The sequence below is a fragment of the Chelon labrosus genome (assembly GCF_963514085.1).
Source record: "Chelon labrosus genome assembly, chromosome: 23".
Taxonomy (NCBI): domain Eukaryota; kingdom Metazoa; phylum Chordata; class Actinopteri; order Mugiliformes; family Mugilidae; genus Chelon; species Chelon labrosus.
This window is the reverse complement of record NC_140356.1, coordinates 1675048-1699700: the sequence shown is the minus strand read 5'-3', so window position 1 is coordinate 1699700 and position 24653 is coordinate 1675048. Positions and strand designations below refer to the sequence as shown.

The 24653-nt window shown below is 43.2% G+C and overlaps 2 protein-coding genes across 5 annotated transcripts in view; both read left to right on the top strand.

Annotated features, from left to right (window-relative positions):
- Positions 1-10000, top strand: part of ipo8 (importin 8) — a gene marked incomplete at its 3' end in the record, with an annotated part of 39635 nt that extends 29635 nt beyond the window's left edge. For 2 of the 4 annotated variants that reach the window (XM_084573188.1, XM_084573186.1), the window contains 8 exons: positions 1656-1781; positions 2540-2637; positions 2760-2855; positions 3326-3546; positions 4655-4860; positions 6131-6352; positions 8144-8273; positions 9197-10000. In XM_084573188.1, coding sequence (XP_084429314.1) covers positions 1656-1781; positions 2540-2637; positions 2760-2855; positions 3326-3546; positions 4655-4860; positions 6131-6352; positions 8144-8273; position 9197 — 1100 coding nt within the window. Of the gene's footprint in view, positions 1-1655; positions 1782-2539; positions 2638-2759; positions 2856-3325; positions 3547-4654; positions 4861-6130; positions 6353-8143; positions 8278-9196 lie in introns of those variants that run through there. The other 2 variants (XM_084573187.1, XM_084573185.1) reach the window with 1 other exon arrangement.
- Positions 10001-22410: 12410 nt separating this feature from the next.
- tmtc1 (transmembrane O-mannosyltransferase targeting cadherins 1) overlaps positions 22411-24653 on the top strand; it is a 109058-nt gene continuing 106815 nt past the window's right edge. Inside the window, exon 1 of the mRNA XM_084573375.1 lies at positions 22411-22788. Within this exon, the coding sequence (XP_084429501.1) occupies positions 22493-22788 (296 nt within the window). The 5' untranslated portion in view covers positions 22411-22492. The remainder of the gene's footprint in view (positions 22789-24653) is intronic.

Below are 24653 nucleotides of genomic sequence, written 5' to 3'. Positions count from 1 at the left end.
ATTTTCACATTTTTAAAGTTATTCAAACCTCAGGGACAGAAAAAAAATCACCCTAATGTAATTACTTAAATTAATTAATTTCACATGGCAAAACTATCCATTACATTTCTGGTTATGCCTCTGATCACAACACAGCAGTACAAGCTTTACTCTTTCATGATAATTTGGGTGTAATACCAGACCAATGCACTGGGGGCGCTAGCGAGCAAAAAGTGTGTGAAAATCTGGTGCGTCCTAGAGTGTCCAAAACTCATTCTGGCGCTCAAGTTGGGACTTTTGAGAAAAAAAGAGAACAGTATCTATATAGCCTTAGGAGGCGATTTAAGTGGAAACAAAGTGAGGACCGGCCAAAATGTCCTCACTTCCCAAAAAAGACCTCACTATGTTGGTTAAAAACTTACGCCGGTCCTCAGTATGTGGCAAGTACAAGAACACACACACACACACACACACACACACACACACACACACACACAGAATGAGGCACAGCTGTGCTCTTCACCCCTCTCGTTATTGCATGAATCCCTTCGGAGGGGGAGGTGGAGATGAAATTCTCATAATCACGCTGAGACCTTCCTTAGAGGTAGAACAGCTTATGTCCAACTTACCAGTGTCTATCTACTGTATGAGCGGTTTGTGTCTTATTTCTTGAAACTGGTTGGTGTGGCGACTTCTGGTGATGAACATTTAAAGCAAACTGAAATAAGTGGTGACTGAGGACATTTACTCACATATTCTAATAGTTCCATTTTTATGTTGCTTGTATTGTGTTTTAATTTTTCACATAAATTGAAAAAATCAGTGAGGTGTTAAAAATATCTCCAGTTCAACTAACAGCTGCTGCAAAATTCTATTTTTGCATATACACATCAGTATTAATCAAATCTAGAAACGTATAATATTACAATATCATAGAAGATATAATGCACAGTCACTTTCTCTTTTTTCTTTTTTTTTCCTGCAGGAAAGTACCTCTACTTTCGATTTATTGTAAATACTATAGTAATTGTACTTCGTGGAATATTATTAGATGGTAAAAGTATTTATTTAATTGTGACACACCAGCGCCAAACACTGGGAGCAACTTGGGGTTCAGTGCCTTGCTCAAGGACTTCACGCAGCCACAGTTGCCCTTATTAGATTGTTGCTAACTTGGCAGCAGCAGAACAAGCTGTGAACTCTAAATATGGACAGATTTTTTTATGTAGTAAAGCTGTACTGGCCAGCATTTGTGTACGTCTTGGCTAACAGAAAGATGTGGAGTTAGTTGTGCTCTTAATTTGCTTGCTGTTTTCTTGAGAATGCATTTACTTTACATGGATAGCATAGATTTTCTAATGGTTGAGAATCACTCAGTGTGTTAGTTACTACCCAGTCCCCCTGCATGTTCAGTTTGGACAATGAAGTTGCATTTAATTTACAATGAATTTTGTGCATATTTGAACCTGCATTACATGTTACATATTTTTTCACATACAGTATTGGAAAAAGGTACCACTCAGGTCCATACAGAATTATACTTTTTAGGACTGGTGTTGAATTTGTTCTCCCGAAGTCCACTTCTCCATCCTTTCCTTTCCAGTTTTACGTATTGTATTGTGACTGTGTGTGTCTGTGTGGGACCTTCATAACATGCCTTTTTCTTTCCACTGCAGAGTTCTACGAGGAGATCCTGTCACTGGCGTTTGGCCTCACCTGTCAGACCATATCCCCTCAGATGTGGCAGCTACTGGGCGTCTTGTATGAGGTCTTCCAGCACGACTGCTTTGACTACTTCACAGGTACCTCACACATTAACTTGCTAACGGTGCATGGCAGCTCTGGTTTGGTCGTCACCAACCCACCAGTATCTGCTTCTTATTTGTTTCCAGTGTGGGGCTGCAGCTAACCCACAAATGATTGGTAGATTTGATTAAAAAGGGTTTTTCGATTCAACTATCAAGGTAGTTGTCACCCCTTTAACGACGTCCTACTGTGAAAATGTTTAAGACCCCAAAAGTTGTGTCATGTCATTTTTATATCAAACACCAACCAGTGGATTGGATCAATGGAGAATATGTCCATTTTTCTTAAAATAGCCTCTGTTTTCAATGTCAAAGCTCCGACTTCTCACTTTTCTCACTTGCCTTGTTTGTCTCCTTGCTTGCAATTTAGAAATGAATCCAACTTTTTGTGCACTAAATCCTGCCTGAATGAGACCCTATGTAAACATGTTTCCAGATTGGTGGTAATGTCATACCAGTGCATTTAGGCATTCAGTAAAAATCCTAACACACATTTGTGCTGATGTCTTGGTGTCAACGTCCCACCTCCTGCCTGGCCCTCAGTGCCACTGTGCAGGTTGCACCAGCCTGTGATGGCGGTTCTGATTCTTGCAATATTTTGTTGTCACTTATGTGGAGATGTCATACTGTCCATCTTTATGTAGCGCCTAGTGAGAACCCTATATAAGAGAACTGACAACTAAGTGGAAAACGGATCACCTTGACTTCAGTGTTTTTTGTTGCCTTTTAAATCATTTATTGTTTCTTTGTTACAGATATGATGCCTCTTTTGCACAACTACGTTACTGTGGATACAGACATGCTTCTGTCCAACCCAAAGCACTTAGAGGTCATCTACAACATGTGCAAAAAGGTCAGGCTTTAAACGTATATTTACCGCTTTCGTTTATGAAAAACCAGAACTACATGTAGTTTCACGGCTAAGTGGCTGGACCCACACAAGTAAACAGCTTTTTGACCTTTGACACGTTGTAGGTGCTGACCATAGATGCGGGAGAGGATGCCGAGTGTCACGCTGCAAAATTGTTGGAGGTCATCATCCTGCAGTGCAGAGGCAGAGGCATTGACCAGGTCAGAAACAGCTCCATGCTACAGACATTTTTATTCCTGGTTGCATTTTTCAGAACAGATTGTGGCTCAAACATGTCCAGATCTATTTGACAGTTTGAGAAAAGAACAAGAAGAAGAAGTGAAATCCACACTGTTCTTTTTTTTTTTTTGTCGCCTCCGGCACATCAGCTAGATATCAGACTCAAAGATGACTCCCACACACTTGAATGCAAAAGTGCACACCTGTTGCCTAAGCCAAAAATGTTTTCTAGCCTCCGGATTCTAACGTACTGTTAAGAGAGGCTGCACTGAGCCACAGTATCAGACAAGGATTTTTGTTAATCATACAGATGAATGAAAACATAATGCGCGTACCTTCTTTCAAACTCACAGCTATTTATTCCTGTTAATATAAAAGAACAGCTATCGTTTAACATAAGCCGTCAGGGTTTAGCAGCAGCCTGATTTCTCTGTCTTCCTCCCGCCTGCAGTGCATCCCTCTGTTTGTGGAAGCGGTATTGGAGCGTTTGATGCGAGGGGTGAAGTCCAGTGAGCTGAGGACCATGTGTCTTCAGGTGGCCATAGCTGCTCTGTACTACAACCCAGCCCTGCTCATCCACACTATGGACAACATGCACTTCCCACATAACCCACAGCCCATCACTGCCCACTTCATCAACCAGTGGATGAATGACACAGAGTTCTTCCTGGGGTAAGGGTTGCTTCTCTTGATTTCAACCACAGACTGTATATAAATATGGACAATACGTCGCCACTTCCTTGCGTTAGCCAAACTGATGGTATTTTCCCTGGGATGTGGGCAGAGCCAGTCCAAGTCTATGCAGTCACCGGCCCCCAATTAATAGTGCGCTCCGCTATTATTATTTTTTACTACTCTCACAGGCCAATGGGACATTTTACAGAGCGGTTGGTATGGCAGTTGGCCATTATGTCACATGTTTCTATAGCGTCAAATAACTAAATTGACACTTGAACATGCATCAACATTATATTAACTACCTAAAATGACAGACACCATCCTTGAAAAAAATGATTTGACTTGTATTTTAGTGTTTTAGCTTGGCCCAAGTCCCATCCACTAACATGGAGGAGGTGGAGCTTATGACCTATACTACAGCCAACCACCAGGGGGAGCTCTACTTGCTTTAGCTTCACTTGTTAGGAGCAGTTCTGCCATCCACCTTTATACTGTCAATGATTTCAACTAGTTAGAGTATTTTGAATTTGGTCTAAGTTTTCTCTAATGTTAAGTAAGCAAGATTTTTCTATCTTGATGGCTCATCGAATGATAAAGTGGTACAAGAAAATGCATTTGCTCGTTATTGTGAAAGATGTTTTCAGGAATCTTGTTCCTGCAGTGACTACGAAAACTTTATTTGCTCAACCTACCTCTAGATACGTGCCTACATTTATTTGAAGAAATGCAGTTTCTGTCTTTAATCTAGACAACGTCTCAGGCAAAAATGATCAGTTTGTGGTATTAGGGAGAGCTGTGTTGGATGTGATGGATGTTCTTTTGGAGAGGGGGTGGACTACAGTAGAGTAAGTGACTAACCAGAGTGGTGTCACAGTGAGGTTGTTCCATTTGGCATTATAGTTTTAAGAGACCTATCCCAAAACCTGTGCACACTGACCATATTTGCACAGAGGCACTGGGCAGATGGGAAAAATTATTTCAGTTAATACGATGGCAGCTAAACGTGTCGGCTCTGTGCCTGAATGAACACTATCACAAAAAAAGACTTGGAGGACGTATTCTCAGTCTCTGTCCACCTTCCTGTCTCTGATCCCGTCCTCAGGCTCCATGACCGTAAGATGTGCATCATCGGCCTGAGCGTGCTGATGGAGCTGCCCAGCAGGCCAGCGGTGGTGGAGGGAGTTGCCGCTCAGATTGTCCCCTCCATCCTGCTCCTCTTCCTGGGCCTCAAACACCTCTACGCCTCCCGCCTCATCAACAAACCAGACCTGCTGGCCCGCGCAGGGGCTCAGGATGAAGACCAGAACGGTGAGAAAACATCAGGGGACAGAGGAGTACAGAGATGGAGAAACTGAGCCTTAGTTACGATAATGAAATCAGTTTCTTCCTTTATGCCAACATCTGATCCTTCACTGTATAAATCTTGAGTCACTGCTGCGATCAAATGGGCTGCACCACATTCATTTCTTACCCACAATGGCTCCACTTTTCTTCGTCCACGCGTAAAGGAATTAGATCCCTAAACCTTGTCTATTGCTTGTGGGGCAGACTGATAAATTAACTTGGTGTTACGGTGACGGCTAAGGGTTCCTCCTGCGGCCTGGTATTTATAAATGCATTAATCTCACTGGATTTAATGGTTCACAATGGAGTATTAATCGAAAACCTTACGTTTTCTTCCAGTGAAACGTTGAACAGGTTTTGGTCTGAAGTATGCTTTCAGCCATGTGGAAAAGATATAAAGGAATAATGTTACGGAGCAACTATGAAGCAGGGAAACAGCATTTTCTTACCTTATACAGCCATTGTAGGCAGTTCACTGTGCAAGTACTAGTACATAGAGCCATAGAGCCAAAATCCATGGAAAATGACTTCATGTTTCTCTCCTTATAAATCTAGTTTACACTGACAAAAACTCTGCTCATAAATTTATTCAGAAGTTGTTGAGTCATCAGTAAGTGTGAGGATATGAATAAGTATAAGGCTTATAACTAAAATAAAAAAATAATTATCGGTGGGTAATTATCACCATGCCAGAGCAAAACGCAATTGGCATAGAAGACTTTCTACCAGTCCTAACAGTTCTTACTTTCTAACATTAGTTGTAACATGAATTACAAGAAAAAAGGAGCAGGAAGATGGTCTAATAACCCATTTTCTTTGTTAAAAAAGAACGTGGAGTGACTTTGCCCTAGTGAAAATGAACATACATAGAAGCGTACAAATGGAATACAAATAAATAGTACAAGTTAAACAGCGGAAGGGCGTCTGGGGTTAATATATTTCTTCTGCTTCCTCCAAATTTCATCATATTTAGTTTCCTGCAGCTTCATGGAGAATGTGATTCTTTTCATTCTGAAAATGTTATTTTATAGCATTCATCTAAAGAGGTCTGGTTTAAGCCACTTCTTAGCGATGGCTTTTCCAGTAGCTTCAGTCAGTATACAAAATAGGTATGTTGCTTTCTAATAAAGACATTTTTATAATAGTTTCCTCTAGGTATGACATGCATTCATTCAGGGATGTAAAGAGGATTATAAAGGCTTCCTAATGGCTGCATTACTTTGTATATTGGCAGAGGAGATTCCTAGTGATGAAGATGAGGTGAACGAGAACGGCAACGCCATGCAGCAGCAGTCCTGCATGCCGGCAGGCCAAGGAGGTGAGGATGATGACGACGACGAAGACGACTACTGGGATGAAGATGGCTTTGAAGGAACGCCCCTGGAGGAGTACAGCACGCCTCTGGACTATGACAATGGAGAGGACGAGTACCAGTTCTTCACCTCTGCCCTGCTCAGTGAGTCACCATTAATATGTCATATCATAAATTGCATGAAAGCTGAAGGCTTGACTTGGTCTGGACTGGAGAGGAGGAAGAACTCACCTTCTGGTTCCACAAAATGATCAGTTGCAGTTTAGGTTTAATGTACAAAGTTATGAAAAACTTGTGAAACTGCCAGTTTGCAAGTTTCCTAGAAACTTTCCTTCATATGAAAATGGGAAATATTGATGATAAATTGAATTGCTTGTACTAATTACCCAGTTCTAACCAGCCCTTCTGGAAGGCAGCTGAGCTAGTTCAGCTAAACCCACAAGTCAGATAACTGAAAAGTTTGACGCAGAGAGAATACCAAGGGTGTGCAAAGCTGTCATCAATCCAAAATGTGTCTGTTTTAAAGAATCTGAAATATAAAACGCATGCATAATTCCACATAATTTCATGTGTCCCTTTATAGTTGTGATGCCTTCAGTATTTATCTCCAGTATAGATAAAGAAAAACCATTGAAGTAGAAGATGTCGTTATATCTTGTTACCTGCGCTGAACAGCACAAAGAATGTCATGAAAAACCAGTTGCTAAATAAAACAACCTGAAACATCAACATCTAGTTATAATGTATGTAGAGTGTACTCTCTCTCTACATAATAAGAACTTTGTCATTGAAAACAACAAGTGCATATATAGCAGTTGATTGAATTATCAGTCTAAACCATAGACTGTATAAAGATGGATGATGGAACAGCTCCTCAAATGTGAAGCAAGTCGAGCTCCCCCTGGTGGCTGTCTGCAGTATAGGTCATAAGCTCCACCCCCTACATGGGACTTGAGGGAAACTAAAACACTACAGGTCATGTCAAATACATTTTTCCAAGGATAGTTTCTCTCATTTTAGGTAGTTAATATAATGTTGATGTGTCCATTTTCAAGTGTCCATTTTTCTGATAAGTTTTGCTCTAATATTTATTTGACGAAACGGGATGTGACATCATGATGATTATAAGTTGCCATGCCAACTCCATGAAGCGGTCCTGTAGGACTGTGATAATAGCAACAAATAAATAAATAAACTGGTGGAGGTATTAATTAAACAAACATGCGAATGAGTCTGGATAGTGAGTCTCGTACTGCGCAGACTCTGGTTCCAAACTTGCAAGATGGTGCTGCCCCGGGAAAATAGCATCAGTTTGGCCAATTCAAGGAAGTGGGGATGCGTTGTCCATATTATTATACAGTCTATGGCCTTGGGACGTCCTGGGATGCTAACTGTGTGTTTCTTGACTGTTCTTGACTCATTTAGATCTTTCTCATGGTCTGCTCATGCTCTGGTTTGAATTTAAATCTGATTACTCATTGTCAATAAAACTCTCCCAAATGTTCTGCCGTTAATCTGTGATCCCGGGACAACACGTTACCAACTGCCATTACTGCCATAACTGCCAGAATGTTGTTAAAGATTAAACGTTTGTTGAATATCAGGGAGTTGAATATGTAACTGGATGAAGCAGGCTTGATTAGGTTTTATATTATGTACACCACTGTGTATTTATTTGAAAAGACGCAGCGTTTGCCTTTTATTGTGAATAATATTAAAAGAATGATTGCGACTAAAACCTCTGGTTATGAAAACGGAGGCCGTGAGTGCAAAGTTGGAACACGATTAGCTGAATTTTCTTCGAATTAATATCCCACACACAAAATGAGAACCCACCCAAAATGGTGTGATTCATCATTTAAATTGTTCTTCCCGTATTATTTATCTGCATGAAAACACCATTACTGAACCACTGACTGTCTGTGTGTACGCCAGGGGTCCAGAATACTGATGCAGTGTGGTACCAGTGTTTGACAGCCCCGCTCAGCGACGACCAGAAGAAACAGCTCCAGGAGATTTACAGCATCTCGCAGCAGAGAAGGAGCACTGCCGCCAAGGGCCAGTGGTGAGAGGCAACCCACGAATAGAGAAGGGAGAGGAATTTGTTGGGAGCAGAGAGAGGGGGAGGGATAAAGAGACAGGGGAGGAAGTTCAGTTAGAGACTTGGTCTAATTGGAACATTGGCCCTGGGGGTTGTTCTGTCACAGTTTCCATAGTTTGAAACTTTCCAGGACACTATTCCACACACAGCATCAGGACCAGTGGACATCACTGCAGACTACAGAGAGTAGGAAGGTACACATAGAGGACAACATCTTAGGGCGGAGGAAACGGGACTACTTTTGCATAATCCTGTGAAAACTTTATACAGTTTTGTTTTACAGTTCATACAGCATGTATTTTTCATGCAAATACCCTCATGCAAACAAATAATCATCACCTTACTGTGGTGGAGGAGTTTGAGTGCCCTAATGACCCTAGGAGCTATGCTGTCTGGGGCATTTTGCCCCTGGTAGGGTCTCCCAAGGCAGACTGATCCTTGGCGAAGGGCCAGACAAAGAACGGTTCAGACGACCCTTAATGCAAAAGAAGAATAAGAGTCCGTGTACCCTGCCCAGAGGGTTACCGGGGCCTCGCCTCCCTGTGGGCCCACCACCCGCAGGAGGAGCATAAAGGGGATTGGGCAGCAGACCAAGGCGGGGGCCTTGGTGGTCTGATCCTCGGTTATGGAAGCTGACAAATAATTAGATTTCCCTAAATGCTGAACCTCTGGTCTAAGTGTTTTCAGACAGTTATTAACCAGTCCACAGTGTCATTCTCATCTCACCCAAATCTTAACGGCAATCTTTGTGTTTCTTCCCGTCTGCGGCCATCAGTCCGTTCTAAGGCTTTGTAGCTGACATCTAGCAACAGTACAACTAGAGCAGTCTTTTCAAAGATGCTGCGTTATTCACTCTTGAACTCAACTCAGTCTTGTTGTGGTTTCAGAACACTGACGAGACAAACGGACTGCAGAATCAGAGGAGAGAGAGTCAAAGAAGTGGGGGCGCAAAGAAGAAAGAAGTTGGTCTGAGCTGACCTGAAGTGGATTTCAGTCCAGTCTGAACATTCTCAGACCAGATCAGACCATATCAGGCTTAACGGATCCCACCAAAACCAGGTCCCAGGGGACTATCAGAACGAGATGGAGTAAAGGGGCTGGATTGGATAACACAGGAGTTGGGGACCTGGTGCACTGTATAGAGCCCCTACTGGAATATTCCTTTCACCAGGACAGGGCCGCTGGCCTGTGTGTGTGTGTGCGTGCGTGCGTGTGTGCGTGTGTGTGTGTTGACTCCAGAGAAAGGTCTGCATTATAAATATAAATGTTCTTGACCAGCAAAATGTAATTTTTTTGTATGGTGCAGTCCTTTGGTCTGTGACTAGGTAAATTTGTGTGTGTGTGTGTGAGTGTGTGTGTGTGTCTGAGAAACTGTAAAACATAAAAACACATCAGCGTGTGTGTTTGTACGTACTGTAAGCACTTGTTTTCGTCTCTCTATAGCCGAACACATCATCTCATGAAGCGAGGGCCTACGCTGAGCAAGAAGAGCCCCATTTCTGTCAGGGTGCCTTGCATAAAGACTGTGAATGGACAAGGTCAGAGGCCTCCGACTGTAATGTCACTTACATGAAATTGGGAGAGGGATCTCGGGAAAAGCAGTTGTTTGTTGTTCTGTTTGTCCCTGGGTTTTGTTTTTGTAACTTTTTTCAGGACTAATTTAAGAAAATCATAAAAGTTCATGTAACATTTCTCTCGAGTCATTCTCGTTATTCAGTTCTTCATCGCTTTACTATACAAGATTGTTGTCACCTTATTAATAATGAGCAAAACATAAAGTAGTCTGTTCATTTTCTGTGAAAAACTAATGGAAACCAAGGGCTGGCTCGAAGGTGGGAAGGAACATTACCCTTTCTGTCAATTAAAACCAATGGCAGTAAGGAAACGTATAATAGCTGAATTTTTATTCCACCGTAATATAACCCAGAGACTGCCTTGAATTTGGAAAGAAATATTCTACGTTTGTTTATTTCACAACCTAATGGAAATCAATCGCTACCTTGAAGTTACATTAAAAAACAGAATAATTCACTACGACAATATTAATAATAATATACTCAGTCCCGTCACTGTAACGAGGAAATGAAAACCAATCATTAGAAAGCTGGATGGTGAGAAAAAGTGTACTGCCTTAAGCTAAACTTGTAGTCCAGTTGCTTCTTCCGTTCTAAAAGACTGGTGGGGGGTCTTAAAGAACTGAAGACGCCACTGGGATAACTGGTGAAACATCTTCTAACTCTGCAGGTCCAGTTGCGCTTGTTCAAACTTGGTTTTTGGATATGCCATGACCTGGACGACTGAGAAACTTCACAGACAAGCTGGATGGAGACCAGTTGCTTCATTGTTGACATACAGTTTGTTTCTGCCTAATAAAAAACTTTCATTCATCGTGGTCCTCCCCCCCAAAACAGTATGTTACATTTGAAAAAGTGTTATACTACCGTAATTACCCTTGCCAGATAATGTCGGTGAAAGGACACCAGAAAAGCAGTGCTGTACTGTAGTTCTATGGAGACATTCAGTTTCCAGATTGTACATAGTCTTTTTCCCATGCAGCCTCATTCTTCCCATGCAGATTGGTATTCCCTGTTTTTCCTGTTGTAGTGTTTGTACTCCTCATCCCCGTGTAAGTGTATGTGCAAGATAACAAAGAGTAGCTGAGGGGAACTGTCCTGGGTGGAAAGATGCGCATTGTCAACAGCTTGTTTTTCACCGGTGTTGGTATTCACTCCCACCCTCTGGATCTTCGGTCATGAAGCACTGCGGAAAATTCACTCAGCTGTTGCGGAACCTCTTCCACCATCATTAGTTTTCAGCCTCGGGCCCCCCTCCCATCGCTCTCTCTCTCTTTGTCTGTGTCTTTCAATCGCCCCCTTCCTCTCGCTCTCGACAAGCTCTGTAATAGTTCGTCCTGCGTGTGAGTGACACTTGGCGGTTGGAAGATGTTTTTTGGCTGACATATCTAGGCCGAATGAAGAAGCTGCTGCTGCTGCTGCAGCACTAACAAGCATTCCCATGCCAGAAGAAGACTGCATGAAACGCAGTGGATATTATAAAGACGAGCGCTGCAGAGGGAAAAGTTTAGCAGAGAAGAAGGCTTCAAGAAAATACCAGTAAATCTAAAAAAATAAAAAAAAAGTCAACCCAAGCATTCGACAACTCCTAAGCCTGCGGGGGCGCTCGCCCTTTAAAATTAGGAAGCCACCGTGTCCCTGATGGTCTAGTGGCTAGGATTCGGCGCTCTCACCGCCGCGGCCCGGGTTCGATTCCCGGTCAAGGAAACCACTTTTGGTACTGTAGAGCTGTGATGACAAAAATTTAATACATTATAATTTCCCTCAGTTATCTTGACATACCTGAACAGCTGATTTGGGGTGGTTCCTGTGAATGGATTCGGTGCTCTTCCATAGAGCCATTACTTGTGTTGGAACCCCCTTTAAATTGGAAACAGCCACGTCTCTTCCAATAGAACTCCCCATTAAATGAGAATTTGCTGGTAGTTGCGCGGCACAAGAACGTGGTTGGTTCTGATGGCCGTGATGCCCCGTGTGCTATGTAAAGAGTGAGGTAACATCATAGCATATGATAGTTTCGTAGTAAGGAGAGTTGCCAATTGAGAGTGAGGAGTTGTCGTCATGGTACAGAGCCCCTCCCTCGATATCGCGGGATCCTCCCCCTCTCCGCCATGTTGGCAGCATACCAGCGGCAAAACATGATTGTTTACGTGTGTTGTTAACTCAGTAGTAGAGGAGGTTCTCGCAATTCCGCACTGTTTTACCATGCCTAGAACTCACTGCTGCGTTAAAAACTGCTCCAGTACCTCACACGATACATATGGAAAACATAGGAACAATGGAATACAGTTTTTTAGGTTACTGAAATGGACACAGCATCAGGGAGAGAAATACCGCTGTTTTGCGGTAGGTGTAAGCTTGTCCCTGTAAGGTCCATTTTCTTTCGCCTTAACTTTCTCCATCGCTTTACTTTCTTACTTTTCTTGGATTCGTAGCTCTGTCCGGCCGAAATAATAAACGCGCAAAAATTTAAGAGCTCTGAATGTTTAGTCGCGCGGCGCGCCTCTGTTAAGTTCTGAAGGCGTTGCCCCTGGCAACCGATAGCGTCTCCTACCATCATGGCCGACCGGCTCAGACCCCGCCCAAATCAACCCAAATCGGCACGTGACTCCTCACTCTCAATACTATCGGAGACAAGATGGTGGCCAGGTGCTCGACAGTGTTGTATGTGACTGAGCTGATGCTGCTAACGACGTATCTGAGTGAGGCTCTCTCCTTGTGTATGTTGTTGTGTAAGTCCATAAATGCCCAGGCTAGCCAAAATATGTAAATTGACCCTGAAGTTGAACAATTTTCGCTCTGCAGACAACACGCACAGTCACAAAAACCCAAATAAAGACCAACTGTAATTAGGCAGCGTGCTGCAAAGACTTCTTTTCATGTCATGCATTGGCCGGGAATCGAACCCGGGTTAACTGCTTGGCAAGCAGCTATGCTGTCCACTACACCACCAATGCTCTCATGACCTGACAAACCTTGTTAAAAAAACAACAAACAAACAAACAAAGGACCAATTACAAAACAGAAAAGAGAGCAGTATGGCACGTTTAGTCCTAACAGCCATTGATCGACTGAAAGTACGTTAAAATATCATCCTCATTCTTCGGCTCAAATTATTGTTTGATCTAAGCTCCTGCCACAGACCACAAAATCACTAGATCTATGTTTTTGGCTACTCTTCTTTACACACACAAAGTTATCCACTTCTACAATGCATGGACAATCCCACATAGGTCATTTTCCTGTAGCACTTATGTTGATGCTTTGGGATCTGCTGCTAGTGGGTTCTCCTTTTTGTGGAGCTGTGCACTACTCTCTGTCAGTATGATCATGGATTTTTGTGGAGTGTCCATTTTTCCTTATGCTTAGCCAGAACTCAAGACTACCTCTCGGTGTTCAAAAGGGAGGGAGCGGTTTAAAGCTAAAGCCTTATGACCAGCATGTCTGAAGTACATCCTCTCAAGAGGGTTAGCTGGTAGTAGCTGTGTGACTTAAGTGCAAGAGGGGGCCACAAAATCTAAGATTTGTGGTGCTTTGTGGTTCACAGAGTCCTGAAAGCACCCAAAGAGGGCAAACACTTTTTGCACCACAGAGCACCCTATCACACATTTCATGGTAGCTTTTATGTAGCACTTTGGGCTTTGGACTTTTCTGAGACTCGGTCAGGTAAACTTTCTGCAGAGCAACCTACACAACCCCTTTAAAGTATTCTGTGGAATGGCAGACACAGACAGCAGAAAGAGATAAAATAAAATTGATGAGAAATGGCTTGAGCAGAACAAGCCCTCACTGTGACAGCTGACGCCGTTCGCTGTACTATTTATGCTGCCCTGTGGCTTCCTGAGGCAGAAAACTGTCTCAGCTGAGAGGTGCATGTCCTTCAGGGCCAGCAACCCCCATACACGGATGGATGGCTCAGGGCACACAGGTGGAGAAGCAACTTTCAGCCAACTTTCAGAGGGTGTTTCTTTTCATTCCCCTGCAAGACAACACACTGCTCTTCCTCCAGTATTTTGACATGTTTTGACAGCACTGAAGAATGCTTTAGGGTTCTCAAAAGGTGCCACAGAAAAATAATTTCCTACTATCTTCCATAAAGAAGGTTTTTTTGATTTAGTCTCTGATACTGACATTGAAAACACACTTTACATATGTGATTTCTAGGAATACAGGCCTCATCAAAGGTCTCTTTGCTAGTTTTGCATGTTATATCTACGTTGTCTTGAGTAAATTGTGTCATCTGCTCATTTCAGACCTCCCAAAACGTATGACCAGCAGACTTCGGTCATGTCTGCAGGGCATGTAAATGGACATGCATGCCAGCTGCTGTGCAACTTGTTTTTAATCTTCATGAAGGTTTTGTATATTATATGTTAAAATACTATTCCCTTGTTTGTAGTGTGCACCGATCAGGCATAGCATTATGATTGGAAACAGAATGTTGTTAGTGGGGGCCTTTGGGTACTTAATCAGTTCGGGATCTACTGAATTTGGAGGCAGAACAGCACCTTGTGTCCTTGTGTGTGTGCCTGTGTCAGGCTGCATCCTGCTGGGGATGGCTGCTGCCATCAAGGAGTGTCATTGCTATGGGGTGGGGGTGTCTGGTCTGGTCTAGGTGGGTGCTACATGTCTAAGTAACATCCACATGAATGCCAGGTCCAAAAGTTTCCCAGCAGAACACTGAATTGTCACAAGATGGTCAATGTTTTTTACTTCTCCTGTCAGTGGTTTTAATGTTGTGGCTGATCGGTGCATGTAGGTACAGTGGTACTGCTGCATTTGCAACAGGCTGAGACTTGTAACACTTGCATTATGCAGAAATTTATCATACAGTATGCAGTAATGTCAGTAAGGTATTGCCTGGGTAGTAGTAATTTCAACAGCTAAATCTGAACAGTGATCAAATTAATTCCTCTTCAGTCGTGCGTGTCAGTTTCATAAATCCCATTTGTAAGTGTGGAGACCAATCCTCGGGGTCTCTGTTTAACAACATTCCTCTTTGGCCCTAACTTTATTGATGCTCTTCCCTTTATAATGGCTTTTTTTTTTTTTTTTTTTTTACAATACAGCCATCTCCCAGGCAGGATGCGTCATATAACACTTAATTTCAATTAGCCTTGTTCATCACTCCGTGTGATTGCATATTAAGTGTCTCTGACCGCCTGTCCCCTGTGCTGTAGCCCTGCAAGGCTTCAAGTGCACGCATCCCTCTGCTCTTCATAGCTGAGTGCCACTCTAATCACCCTTTTCCCTAATGGCCTATTCAACCTAAATCTCTATGGGTAATAGTTTACAGGCCTCCAGTGCTGGGGATGGCAGGCCATGTCATTATGAATGCCAGTCTGCGTCTAGAGGCGATCAGCTAGCCAGCAGTAATAAAGAAACAAAATACCATTGTGGAGGTTTGTTCAATTCCTGCAGACATAACTTTATTAGACTGATGTGAAATGAACAGTGAAGCAATGCACTGAAAAAAAAAACTTACAGAAATTACGGGGATGTAGTACAAGTAAAACAAGCTGTGTGTGTACAACACGATCAATGAAAATAGAAACAATTGTGGATAGAGTGTCTGGAAACTTAAAAACGTGATGATGGCCATCTTTTATTGTGATGTCTAAGCACATTTGTGGCTGTTTATTCAATCTGTGAAAACCTTCTCAGAACACATGTGTCTGCCAGACCCACATAAGCATTTTTACATTTTATTTTGTTAACTACTCTTATTAACAGTCATTAAACATTGAAAATCAGTTTAATCATCTCTTCATTATTACGGGGAGTGTGTAGAGGTGGTTCAGCTGGGTCTACAGCTGAATCACAAACAGGACTGGTCGGCTAACATAGACTCAGTATACAAAAAAGGTCAGAGCTGTCTCTGTTTCCTCAGGAGGCTAAGGTTGTTTAATATCTGCCGGAAGCTGCTGGCAGCACTGAGAAGAAGGGCACCTCGACAACCGAACAAACTGATACAGAAGGTGTGCTCTGTGGTAGGGGCAGAGCTGGAGTCCCTGACATCAGTGGCAGACGCAAGGACCTTGAACAAAATTCGGACAATCACGAACAATGTCCACCGTCTTCTACACCATAGTCAGGCAGAGAAGCTTGTTCAGTGACAGGCTGCTGTCTCTTTCCTGCTCCATCGACAGGTTGAGGAGGTTGTTTGTCCCTCAGGCCATACGACTCTACAACGCCAACCTGTGAGGAAGCAACTGCTGATACTACTGTATATTTAATTTTTTTTTTACACAGCATTATACATATAGTTTTATATTTTATACATATTAGTTTTCACTAATAGAAAACAAGATATTGTGGAGGGCGGTTAGCATTGATGCCTCACAGCGAGAAGGTCCCGGGTTCAAATCCATGTGTGGACTTTGCATGTTCTCCCTGTGTCTGCGTGGGTTCTCTCCGGGTACTCCGGCTTCCTCCCACCATCCAAAGACATGCTAGTTAGGTTCATTGGTGATTCTATATTGGCCGTAGGTGTGAATGTGAGTGTGAATGGTTGTCTGTCTCTCTGTGTTAGCCCTGCTATAGACTGGTGACCTGTCCAGGGTGTACCCCGCCTCTCGCCCAATGACAGCTGGGATAGGCTCCAGCAGACCCTGCGACCCTTTACAGGAATAAGCGGGTACAGAAGATGAATGAATGAATGAATGATATTGTGGATTAACAAGCAGGCAGTCTAACAGTTTGGTGGGATGCCTTTTGTAATGGGTAAATCCTGAATGTGCTTGTACCTAAGACACAGTATGTATAGAAGGCAGCTATGGAATTGCTATGGAGTTTGTATTTCTTCTTTTCTTCTTTTCGTATTTTGGTACACTAACCTTCTCCCATTAACTTCCCCCTGCGTCAAGCTTATGCGTTTTTGGACTAGTCCGTCATTTTGACATCCCGATCCTGAAACCAGTTGACCAATGTCAAAATACAGGTGCACCACTGGAATTGGTAACTGTGTTGTAATTACCGAATTTCACATTGTTATTGCTTATTTCAGTTTAACTGCTGAAAAAATAAATAGTTATAAGCACTTAGTTACGGCCCAACACAGTAAACGCGACATTTGTTAACTATCTTTGAGAGAACAAATGCAAAATGTTCTTTCAGTTTCTGACAGCGTTTATCTGCCAAGCAGACAGGACCTAGGAACTACGAAACTTCTCAACAAAGGTAGGAATCCAGCAAGGAGCCTGTAATTGTCCCTCCTGGCGGTTCTTCTTACAGCTCAGCAGGAGACTATGAGAGCACAAAAAGGAGATTGTGTGAGAGAGCGAAAGCAGGTGTTTCATTTTCCTCTCAGCCCAGGTCTCTGCTGATTCATATGGAATGTTGGATATTTGCTGTGATTGCAGAGGCTGCAAGTACAGCGAGCAGCCTCGTGGGTCTACCTGGCGACTGTTTTTTCCTTGCAAGCTGTAGGGAGACTCGGGGCTGGCCAGCCCAGAGAGGATGCGGCGGAGAGCAGAGGTTTGGCTGTGATGATGATACTGACAAGGAATGCTGGTGGAGGTGCAGCGGTCCAGATGGAGGGAGTTTGAGAAGATGAAAGGGGTCAAGATGAGTGGTGAAAGCTGTCCTTTTCTTTCATATTGTGCTCCCTCCTCCCTCTTTCCTTCATGTTGTCTGACTTCCCTTGGAGAAAAGGCCTCCCTCTGTTTCTTCTCCCTCTGCACATCTGCTCCTTCTGAATTTGACAAAATTGATTATCGTTTGAAACCTCAAAGCCTCACGTTTCAAACCCTTTAAATTGTTTTCAGATGCCACAGCAACAATAGTTTCTTTCTTTGTAAAAAGTATTTATTTTCAGTCGTCCATTGAGGCACAGTGAGGGTCCAATCACTAAAGTGATACCAAGCCTTTAAAATGATTTGGAATGGTACTTCAGTCCTGAACATGAGAAATAAATAGACTAGTGGCTGGTCACATATGTCATGAAGTTGAACTTGTCTAGATAAAATGACTGATATCTATTTGGCTGGCACTGAACCATCCCTTAGTTATGCTGCTAGAGGCCTAGGGTGCTGGGGCACGATGCTCTGATCACCTGTCCTCTACTCTCTTTTCTATCGCACCTTGCTCCTATCCTCTAAATTCTTTTCTCTAGAACCAAGCTACTATTCTCTAATTTCTTTTCCAATTTCTTCTCTATAACTTGGAATTGTGTGCTACTACTGTACAGCATGTTAACAGCTGTGTGCTGCTTTCTCCACTTTTTCCTTGCCACTGTCACCTTAGTGCTTGTTCAGGGGGTTTCAGACCGGGTTTTGTAGAGCGTCTCGAGACAATTTGTATTGTTATTGATGTTATATAAATAAAATTGAATTGAAAGGAATTAATTTTTTTGTAGAAGAACTGTGCTTATAGAATTCCATAATTTTTATAGTTTAGTTTATTTATTTATTTTTTTACAGGTTTTTAGAACACCTAGAACCTCCTGTTAATTTCATCGCATGTAGTAACCTTATAGTCACATCTCTCCCTGAGTGCCTTCTTACAGTTTGAAAATCTTTTTCCTTTTCAGGTGGGAACCACATTAACGGCACAAATATTCACCAAATTAGAACAAGCCTCTCAAATCAATTATTACCACAAGAAAAGTTTGCCAGTCCATGTCCTCTCTGGCAATGCCGCTACAAGTCCATTAGTCAATTGTATATTATCTCCTAGTTGTGACAAAGTTAATCATAATTACAAGATATGGGATCCAATTAGTTTTTTTCTTTCTGACAATGCAACGTGGTCCTGTAGGCTTCAATGTGTGGCAAACGATTTGCAATTAGTTCATTCATTTCCTTTTACCACTTATCCACCAGGGGGGTTGCAGGGAAGGCTGGAGCCTATCATATCTGTCAGGGTACACCCTGGGCTATCACAGAAAGACAAACAACCATTCACACTCACATTTAGAATCATCAATTAACCCTAACATGCATGTCCTTGGAGGATTTGAACCCGGAAGGCTTCTTGCTGTGAGGGGTCAGTGCTAACTACTGCACCGCTAAGCCATCCAATTTGCAATTAGTAACATCTTCAGATTAGTGTGGGTGTCTGAGAGAGTGCGAGATGTATATATTACCACAGGGATTTGCTGAACATGCATGTCTTTCTGTCTGTATGTGGGCCAGTTTTATTTGAAAACCAGTGTTTCCCTAGTTCTCTGAATTATTAGTGTCAGCAGAACGATAGAAGGACAGGACTCTACGTGTGTGTACGTGTGTGAGAAAACCTGAACCTGAGTGACTGGTTCAAGCGGCAGAGTTGTCAGTTACTTGAGGAACATGGGAACAATACATGCCAGCACCCTGTCTGCTACACACACACACACACACACACACCAGTGCCACTGTTACAGGTGAAATATCGCCATAGAAATGAATTATCTTGAAATGCACATGCATGCTTCATCAGTATGTGCTGGAGACTCTGGAGGAGACATGCCAACCGGGAGCTTTTACAAAAACACCACAGTTTCTCGCATAGCAACAGAACAGGTTCTGTAACAGCCTCATCCTACAAGCCCTCAGGTTCTTGAACTTAAAATAACCCTCCCAAATGGACAGAAACATACAATGTTCAAAAAACAAGTATGTAGAATATTCATAACTATTAGTGCAATACACATACAGTATGGCAATAAAAAAGTATTATCTGTACTAATTGTGGTTTATATTCAATATTTGGACAAAGGGGTTTGGGAGGACAAACTCTACCTTTCAGACATTCAAATTGATGCAGAATCAAATGTAACTGTCCCTTAACATGGAGATATTTGTAAGGCAGGAGAGGTACAGGTAATCAAGAGTTCTGTTATCATGCACCACAGAACGCGGCACCAGCTGAGCTCAAATTCATCTCTCAGTCTTTTAAGCGAGAGAGTCAGTTTGCGTCAGCCTGAGCAGCTGTAGCGGAGTGCTGGAGTGCTCCGGACTCAAATGAGCTCAGTTTCAGAGCAAGCGCTCTCCAACTGCTTGGTGACCAGCTGGCAACCGCACAACAGGAATCGTAATGAGCTGGTCAGGCCGCGAGGGGACACACCAGATGTTCAGCATGTTGTTGACTTGACTTTCTGGTGTCTGCCCTCAGGCTCCCCGCCCCAGTCAAACCTGGCTTAATTTTCTTGTATGATATTTTAAAGACCACAATTTCTGATAAACAAAAGGCGAAACAAGGATAAAACACAACTGTGTCGCGTGAATGCACAGTAAGGGTGTGGAGTCTTAGAATATAATGGTTTTATTGGTCATCGCATGTTCCAAAATTACGATGGCTCTCCTTAGAACAACACTAGAAACATAAACATACAAACTACACCCCCACACTCCTTCCCTGAACCCGCGAATAAATTTTACATCCACACACCCTTACACTCTTTGCCTCACCCGTGCACACATCCACTCACTCATTACAAATATAAAATGCGATTCAGTCTAAAGTGACATTAGTGCTGATGACGCAGGGGGGATGGGTAGAGGGGAAACAGAGTTCAGTGCAATAAAACTGGATGAAAACTGTTCTGGAGTCTGGCTGTGCATGCCTTAAGTGACCTGCACCGTCTTGAACAAGAGTGAACAAGTGATGAGAGGGATGTGTAATATCTTTCACAATGTTGCAGGCCCTGCTGCCGCATCTGGACTGGTAAATGTCCTCCAGAGGTGGCAGGGGGAGACCAGTGATGCCCTGGGCAATTTTTGTCACCCTCTGGAGAGTTGCTCTGTCAGCCGTTGAACACCTTGCTGAGACTGAGAAGTTATGAGCATGACCTACAGGCTTAAGTGAAATGTTACTAAATAGCTAGAATGCAGCGACAGTTGCTGCTGAGGGTTGCATCTGTTGCTAAAACTATGACTAGGTACAGCACCCAGCTTGGATGATGCGTGCCGCTAACACATTCTAGCAGGGTGACAGTTGCCACTGCTGCCATGTTGCTATGGCTACTTGCCTTAACTTACGCTTGTTCCAAGAAAAAGATGAGAAGAGACTGCAGAGCCGGATAAAAGGATAAAAATAAAATTACTTAAACTCTACAGTAAGTACAGTATATATAGTGTACTCTTCTTCAAGATGCATGCGTCTTGGGCAAACCCACCATACCAGGCACCACACCAGTTAGTTTCATGTCTGCACTGCACACAATCTGAACCTTCGCTAAAACTATTAAAATGTTCTATTTATATATACAGGATAGGTGCATCTCTCATTAAGCAGCCTATTCTTTTTAATAGCCTGTTAATTGGTAAAAATCATTTCAAATGAAGACGTTTGGAATATGCACCTGAAGTACTTTTTTTTTTTTTTTTGCAGCAAAATGTTTTTACTTTAAAGAAATCCTGTGCAATAACAGTTCACTCATCACATGGTTTTTGTGCTTAACAAGATGGATTTTTGGAACTTTTGAGGGTTAAAAAACAAAAGCTCTGCATGTTGTTGACTTGACTTTCACTGATTAGTCACAGCCAGGCCACATGACTGTGAATATGCAATTTAAAATGAATTATTTCATTGTCAGATATGACCTTGTTTATCACATGTTCGCGGCGCCGACTCTCATGCAGTCACATGTGCCCTCTTGCTCTGCTGCAGGTGTATATGAGGCCGGTGCAGAGGAAAGGTCGGGTCAGTGCCTTTGCCATCATGCGATCTGTGGAGTTCCTGCCGGGCTGCATTGATTTTCTGCTGCGGACGTTTCCAAAGTCGAGAGAGGCAACGTTCTAATGCGCATGCGTATGCAGGCGGGTTCTCAATTCGAATGTTGCATTCAGGTACTCCACATAAGCTCGTACATGATTCTAAATGGATTGCGTACTCTTTTTCCAGACTTCTTACCTAATACTAATAATTCTAAAATGAGCCTATAGGGTCTTAAAAAACTGTCACCCGTCCGTTGCTTTCATTTGAAATACCAAGGGCTTATCGTAAAATAGTTGGTCAGGCTGTTTCATAATTTAATATTTTATTTATATAAGTTTGAGGGCTATGTTTCTGTCAGACATCATCACTGGGGCTATTCCTCTAGCTTATTCTCTATCTGTAGAATAAAAGTCAAAGCCTCTTTTATTGTCAATTATTCTATATGTGCAGCACATACAGAGGTTTTAAAGACCCACTGCCCAGTAATTAAACTAAACTATAAATATAAACATTTGAGATAAAAAAGAATAAACGAAAATAAAGAAGTCAATAAATATACATATACAAACTAAGGCACATAACAAATAATTAGACTGTAACGTTATTTTCATTTCAATAGTTAATGCTAACTGTCCAACTTTTGTATTTCGCTAGCAATTACATTTTACTGTTTGCTGCTTGGTCACAAAGAAAAGAAATCAACCGAGCATTAAATCCGTATCTTTGTTAGAGTGAGTTAGAGAGTTAACTGGAAAAGCAAACAAACACTACGCTAAGCCACCAGCGCTTCTCTAAACAAAGCCACACGTCCGACATTCTGTGACTGCACCTGAAGGCTGCACAACACAAACACACCGTCCCCGCTCTCCACAGCACGCAGAACCGCTACCTGTCAGGCGGAATGGACGTGTCCTCCAGCGCTCCCAGCTCCATCCTCTGCCCAGCGGAGCTGCGGGATAAGCCTGCCCCGACATGACAGCGCCGGCACGGGAGAAGAAAGCCCGCCAGCAGCCGCGGCTGACCGTCCGGCCGGAGGCGGCGTGGGCTGCCGGACGCTACGCCGTGCTGGCCGCCCTGTGCGTCCTGTGCTACGGCAACTCTCTCCGCGGGGAGTTGGTGCACGACGACGTGTGGGCTATAATCAACAACCCGGACGTCCGACCCGGGTCCAGCCTCGGGAACATCTTCAGCAACGACTTCTGGGGGAAGAGGATGGCTGACAACACGAGCCACAAGTCCTACAGACCACTGTGCATCCTCACCTTCAAGTAAGTTCTACGAAGTCCGCTTTTTTTTTCTGCATATCACAAAGAGGTGCACTTTATGCTGGTTTATGCTAGTGTCACCACCCGGAGCGGAGAGCCCTGTGTTAACTAAAGCATCAGATCTGTGGTCAATTAAGGCTGACGTCATGCCGCTGTCCCCCTATGGAAGAAGCTGTTGCAGCCTCCTCTTCAACTTTACAACTACACAACATGGCGCATCAGTGCGTTGTTACAGCGGCCGGTTGCAAACTGACTGCCGAACTCCGCGGAAGTGTGTGGCAGGCGCATATTCCTTTCCAGGCGCCTGCTTTTCCATTCCCACTGTGTGCGCTCAGAGTTGGAGCAGGCAGAGAGCGAGAGAGAGCAGCTTGTCCCGGCACATCCCCGCCGTCCCGCTCACACCGCTGGCATGGTGCGAAGTCAGGTTGAGCGGCTGAAGGAATTCATATGATGCTGAGCCAAAAAAGAAAGAAAGAAAAAAAAAAGCTGCATGTGAAACCTGTTGCGCAGATTTATTTTAAAAAAGCACTTTCAGTTTGATAGTAGTTGGTGGGGATGCGAGGAGGCGATGTGGAAGTGTGTGCCGGAGAGGGCTCCGAGAGGGCGGGTCTGCTGCTGCGCTCTGTTTGGAGCCTGGCGTCCTGTTGCTGGAAACCAGGCGAGCCTCCAGAACAGGGTGGGCATGAAATAATAGGAGAGCTGCAGTGATTGCACGAGAAGATTGATGGAAAATGACCAGACTGAGGCTTCAGAAATGGGTTGTGGAGTCGGTTCCGAGCACCGCTCCCTCAAGATTATATTGCTTTTGAATGGATGGTGCGCACAAAAGTCTCCCTAGTGTTCATAATTGAATTCTGTTAGTCTGCGAAATTTGACAAATGACCTCACAGGTCGTTTTTGCTGTGAGGTAACAAGAGGTCAGGAGAAGTCAGGGTGTTTTCTGCTGTCATTTCAACCATATTTAGCAGGTGCAGTACATAGTGACATGACAGAACGTTCCTCCAGGACCGTGAGCTACATGAAGACACAGGAGTATGTACAATAACAGTGATGTGAGATAACTGCACCGCCAGACCACCTGGCAGTTTTCTTTAACCCATCCATTATCTAATACCACGTATCCTGCGAGGGATGCTGTACACCCGTACTGGTTGCCACTTATTACACGACTAACACAAAAAAAAAACAACCATTTCAACTTGCATCTACACTTACGGCCAATTTAGGATTACCAATTCATCAGGCACGTCTTTGAACTATGACAGGAAGCTGGAACACCTACAGAAAACTCACGCAGGCACAGGAAGAACATGCAGACTCCTCACAGAAAGGCCACAGCCTATTTTAACCCTGTACCTCCTTGCCGTGACGTGACAGTGCTAACCACTGCGTCACCGTGCCGTCCTCCTGCTAGTTTAAAATGCTGGTTTTGTTTCCATTTATTGCCATGTAAGAAAAGACGGCGACTGAACAATGTAAGCGGATGACTTGATCACAGCTTCTGCTACTGTGATACTGTAATTACTACCCCAAGCTTTTTGAGCGGCTTAGCTCTGTAACCTTATACTCAGATTAGGTGATTATGAAGAAGGGCTGGACACTGCTACGGATTTTGTGAACTGATTCAGATTCACGGGGTCCCGATTTAATTCGAATCAATGATTCATTCACTTCATTTAGAGGTATAGAAGGGTGTGATAGGAATATTATTCTGTAATAATAAATTAGATTCTGAGTTTAAAAAGTGTCCCCATGAAAATTGAAGTCAGGGGTCCAGGTGGGGTCAGTTGAGAAGTGGTTGTGTGAATATTTTAAATAAAGAAAAAGATGATCCATAAAACATGCATTACTCCTTAAAAATATGGAAA